Source organism: Triticum urartu, chromosome 1A, assembly GCF_056163025.1.
Source record: "Triticum urartu cultivar PI428250 chromosome 1A, HENAU_Tu73, whole genome shotgun sequence".
NCBI classification, from domain to species: domain Eukaryota; kingdom Viridiplantae; phylum Streptophyta; class Magnoliopsida; order Poales; family Poaceae; genus Triticum; species Triticum urartu.
The window spans coordinates 398,231,317-398,235,679 of NC_141873.1; the positions used below are offsets into that span (position 1 = coordinate 398,231,317).

Here is a 4,363-nt window from a genome sequence, read left to right on the forward strand (position 1 = left end):
TAAGTGGATGAAATCAGCAACATCAAGTGGCCTACTTGCATGCCTATTCTAGTCACCACAGGGCACATAAAAACAAAGATTGCACCACTGTAAAGATGGCATGAAGATGCTCCTAAAACATGTAGACATGATGCTCAAAGGACAAACACACAAAATGCTATGAAAAAGACAAAACCACAAGTTATGATGGATTCCAGCAAAAAACATCATTTAGCACTTTTGCAACGAAGATTAGGGCATAAATATGGACAGTAACATGCATGCAAATGACACTAGCATGTAGAGCATCACTAGATGAACATTTCGGTATATCATGCACGCAAAATGGAGCTACGGGCACGAACTTATGGACGGTCGAACATGTGCACATGAGATGAAATATTTCGGGGAATTAGAGAAAAAACGACCTCTGGATCTAGGGTTTGATTGGGCGCCCGAACCGAGGCGGGCGGCGAGGTCGGATCCGGCGACGAGGGAGACCGGTGACAAGGTGCGGCGAGGCGGGATCCGGCGACGACGGCGGCCGATGGCGAGGTGCGGGGCTCGGGGAGCTCCGGCGAGCGGGGGCAAAGGTGACGGCGGCGACCAGCGACGAGGTGCGGCGGTGAAGGCGGCGGAGCGGCTGCGGGATGCGGTGGCGCGGGCCGGGAGGCGGCGGCGCGACGGCGGGGAGCGGGGAGCGGCGCGCGGGCCGGGAGGGCCCCGCGCGAGCTCGGCGGGCCGGCGGCGGTGGAAGGAGCGGGGAGGCCACGTGGCAACCCCCGATTGGTCCGGGCGTGGCGGCGCAGACGCGTCCGGTCTGGGCGGACGTGTCCGGCGGCGGAGGGGAGCGGAATGGCTATGGTTTGCCCGTGATTTCGGAGGGGGGGATTTTTATAAGTAGAGGGAGTTAGGAGAGTCCAAATCAGGTGCGGTTTTTCCCCACACGATCGTGATCCAACGATGGAGAGCATGAAAGTGGTTTAGTTGGGCTAGTGGGTTGTTTTGGAGGGGTGTTGGGCTGCAAAGAAAGAGGGGTTTCGGCGGTTACACGGTTAACTGTTTGGGTATCAAACGACCTCCAAATGGAACGAAATTTGACAGACGGCCTACCGATGATGTACCAAGGCCACTCGATAAATCTCGGCCCATTCCGTGAATGTTTTTCTCCCGCTCACGAAACGGGATTTTAAAGGTGCAACGGGTGCATGTGTGAGTGTGGGATTCTGAAACGAACAACGGGGAAAATGACTGAATGCATGAGACAAACACGAATGCAAAAGTGATGCACATGATGACATGAGATGAAATGCATGATATGAACAAAATGCAAAACGAAGACAAAACCCAACCACGGAGGATATAACATATAACATTGCCGGAAATGGCAAGAGTTGGAGTTACAATTATGGAATGTTATATCCGAGACGTTACAGCAGGTCCGTTTGAATTCGGCCAGCGCTTGTGGTCGTTGGTGTATTTGTATGTGCAGTCCTTTTGTTATGCCCTTTTTTCGTCGCTGACGGTTGCTGCACTGATGTATTGGCATGTTGGACCTCTTAGCACGATGACTCCCAGTTGTCAATTACGACAAGAATTTTCCCGTCTCTGGTGAGGGAGGGGCGGTGACAGTGGCATACCTTCGGCTTGTCTCTGTGTTTGTAGTCTTCGCCAGGTGGTCCGTCGACCTAGTTGTAATTTTAGTTACTCTTAAAAATCTTTGTACTATTGTTATATATTATTAGTAGATGGAAGGACTTTTCTTATAAAAGAAATGATGAGTCCAATAAATATTTCTTCATCTGAACGTTATTGGTTCCTTTTGAGAAAGGTTGTGTGTATGACTCGATGCACATGCCGAGGGATATTCCCTCTTTTTAAAGAAAAAAATGGTTCCTTTTGAGGCAAAAAATAATCAAAGTAAATGATGGTAAGCATAAGAGATCACAACACAAAGAAGGCTCATTTTTGCAGGCGTACAACGACCACGATGTTAGTAATTGTAAAATGACTTAAAATAGTGTCACAATCTTATTAGCTCTTGATATCGTACGTTCACTAATTAATCGACTAACGTTAGTGTTGGTGCTATATAATCAAAAGGGAAGGAAAGTCAACTACGCATTGTTGCTTTAGTAGAAAGCTAAGACCTTGTTTTCGTTTTTGTTAGGTTCAACGTCTTAGTTGGGGCTGTGTGGTGGTGGTGATATCACTCAATAGGAATAATGTCTCCCACGTCATATCCCTGCCCTAATGGTGCGAATAGTGTCGTCGGAGAATGTGTGGAGACGTGTCTCCGTCGGATCTCACGGAATTCGGTCGGTGCTGGTCTTCGGTGGATCTATTTGGATCCGGTTTTTGTTTGTCTTTCGTTCGTGTGGTTACAGGTTTGATGATTCCGATCTACAACGCTCTTCATCAGCGATGGTTGCTACTCTGATATGCTAGTCATTTGGGGCCTTAGCACGACAACTGCCCGACTATCTACTACAACAAGGTTTGTCCGGCTTCGGTGAGGGAGGGGCAATGACAGCGGCACGTCTTCGGCTCGCTCCAGTGCTTATAGTTGTCGCTGGGTGTTTTTTGTACTGCCATGACTGATGAATAGATTGGAAATTTCTCTCGGGAAAAAAAAGCAACCATATCCCAGCACAATATAGTTTGAAATTAACACACTGAATTTAGAAAGCGCCATTGGATGAAAAATAACTTGTGACGACCTATTCCAGGCATATGCATCGTGTACATACACGCAACAACGCCTTTTCCAACACACTAGCACGCCTATAAATAGAGGTGCACAAGCCGAGCATATGCATCGCCCACTGCTCACCATCCCAATCAAGTCTTTCATCTTCGACGGCCGAGCTTACAGCATCACGAAGGATGTCTTGCAGCTGTGGATCAAGCTGCGGCTGCGGCTCAAACTGCAACTGCGGGTATGCATGCTTTCTCTCTCTCTTGTAAACTAGGGTGAGTTGCCACTGAGTAGTTGAGCTGATTATTTTGATTCGCCTGATGCAGCAAGATGTACCCTGACTTGGAGAAGAGCGGCGCCACCGTGCAGGCCACCGCCGTCGTCCTCGGCGTCGGGCCTGCGAAGGTGCAGTTCGAGGAGGCCGCCGAGTCCGGTGAGGCCGCCCACGGCTGTAGCTGTGGCGCCAGCTGCAAGTGCGACCCTTGCAACTGCTAAGGTGCAAGCGGTTGATGCGCTTCTGGTGATTGTGCCGTGTGTGATCGAGTGCGAATAATGAAACCGGCGCCGGCCGTCTGGTTGGTGCTGTGGTGTGGTTTGCTATTGGTGTCTTTGTGACTTGTGAAATTTTGTGTTTGTGTGCGCGGAGTCTATGTGTGTGTCTTTGAAATGGTCCATCTGAACTGAAGTGAATATATACAAAACAGGTTCGCGCAAAGTGTGAATTATTAGCCGCGTCTTACATATTTCTATCTTATTTCGTAACATAGAAAGATGAAAGATAAACATAATTCTTTCACAAACAGGTGCCAGTATATTTCTCTACATGAACATATATTTCTTAAAAATAAGTTACTACAAAGGTTTGGAAGTAGAGACAAGCCTGGTGATGGGAGAGAGAAAGATAAAAACAAGTTATGCATTAAGTAGGCTTAAGGATTGTGTTATTACCATGCAATTTGAAATAATTATCATAGTACTTTATTTCTAAATATCATATATCATCGGTTCATCACATGCAATGAGAGTAGAGGAGGGGGTACCATTTTTGAATGATTCCCGAGTGGGTAATTTCACCACTTGTGTTGCAAGGTGAGCACAACGGGCCTTATGCACGCAACCAAACAAAAGGGTTTGACTTGTTTCGGCTTGTCCTCAGTGGTTTGTGTGGGAACTCCATGCAACCAAATGTATCCCTAAGAGCATCTCCAGCCGTTGGCCCCCCAGGGGGCGCGTAAAATCGCCGCCTGGGGGGCGAGCCGGCGCTAAAATCGGCGTGGGGGCAAGCGGGTTCCCAGCCGCCGGCTCCAGGGCCGCCCCCAGACGCCATATTTTTTTAAAAAAAGGTATTCGACAAAGTTCGGCAAATTTGACGAAGTATTTGGCTAAAGTTTGGCAAACTGGACATATATTCGACATATTCAACATTACATAGCAAAGTTATTTAAAAAAAGGCCGCAACTACAACTAAGGGGTGAAGAAGTCGCTGAGCGCGGCGAAGTCGCCGACGTCGCCGTCGGCGGCGGCGGCCTTCTCCTCCTTGATGCGGACGCCCCTGCTGGACCCCTGCCCGGCGTCGCCCTGGCGGACCGGTGGCGGCGGCGCGTCGTCGTCACTGTCGTCGAGGACGACGACGCCTCCCTTGTCCCAGCCACGGCGCCGAGCTTCGAACCACTCGTAGGCGAGGCG

The 4,363-nt window shown here is 49.4% G+C and overlaps 1 protein-coding gene across 1 annotated transcript; it reads left to right on the top strand.

The window, feature by feature from the left end:
• Nucleotides 1-2,759: 2,759 nt before the first annotated feature.
• LOC125534438 (metallothionein-like protein 1) lies at nt 2,760-3,399 on the top strand. The gene is made up of 2 exons (XM_048697668.2): nt 2,760-2,918; nt 3,004-3,399. Exons 1-2 carry the CDS (start codon nt 2,866-2,868, stop codon nt 3,170-3,172), a joined length of 222 nt encoding a protein of 73 aa, XP_048553625.1. The 5' UTR covers nt 2,760-2,865; the 3' UTR covers nt 3,173-3,399.
• Nucleotides 3,400-4,363: the final 964 nt, after the last annotated feature.

Coding starts and splice junctions, on each gene's coding strand:
- LOC125534438 (XM_048697668.2), top strand. CDS start 2,866: ATGTCTTGCAGCTGTGGATCAAGCTGCGGCTGCGGCTCAAACTGCAAC. Junction 2,919..3,003: donor GGCTCAAACTGCAACTGCGG/GTATGCATGCTT, acceptor CGCCTGATGCAG/CAAGATGTACCCTGACTTGG.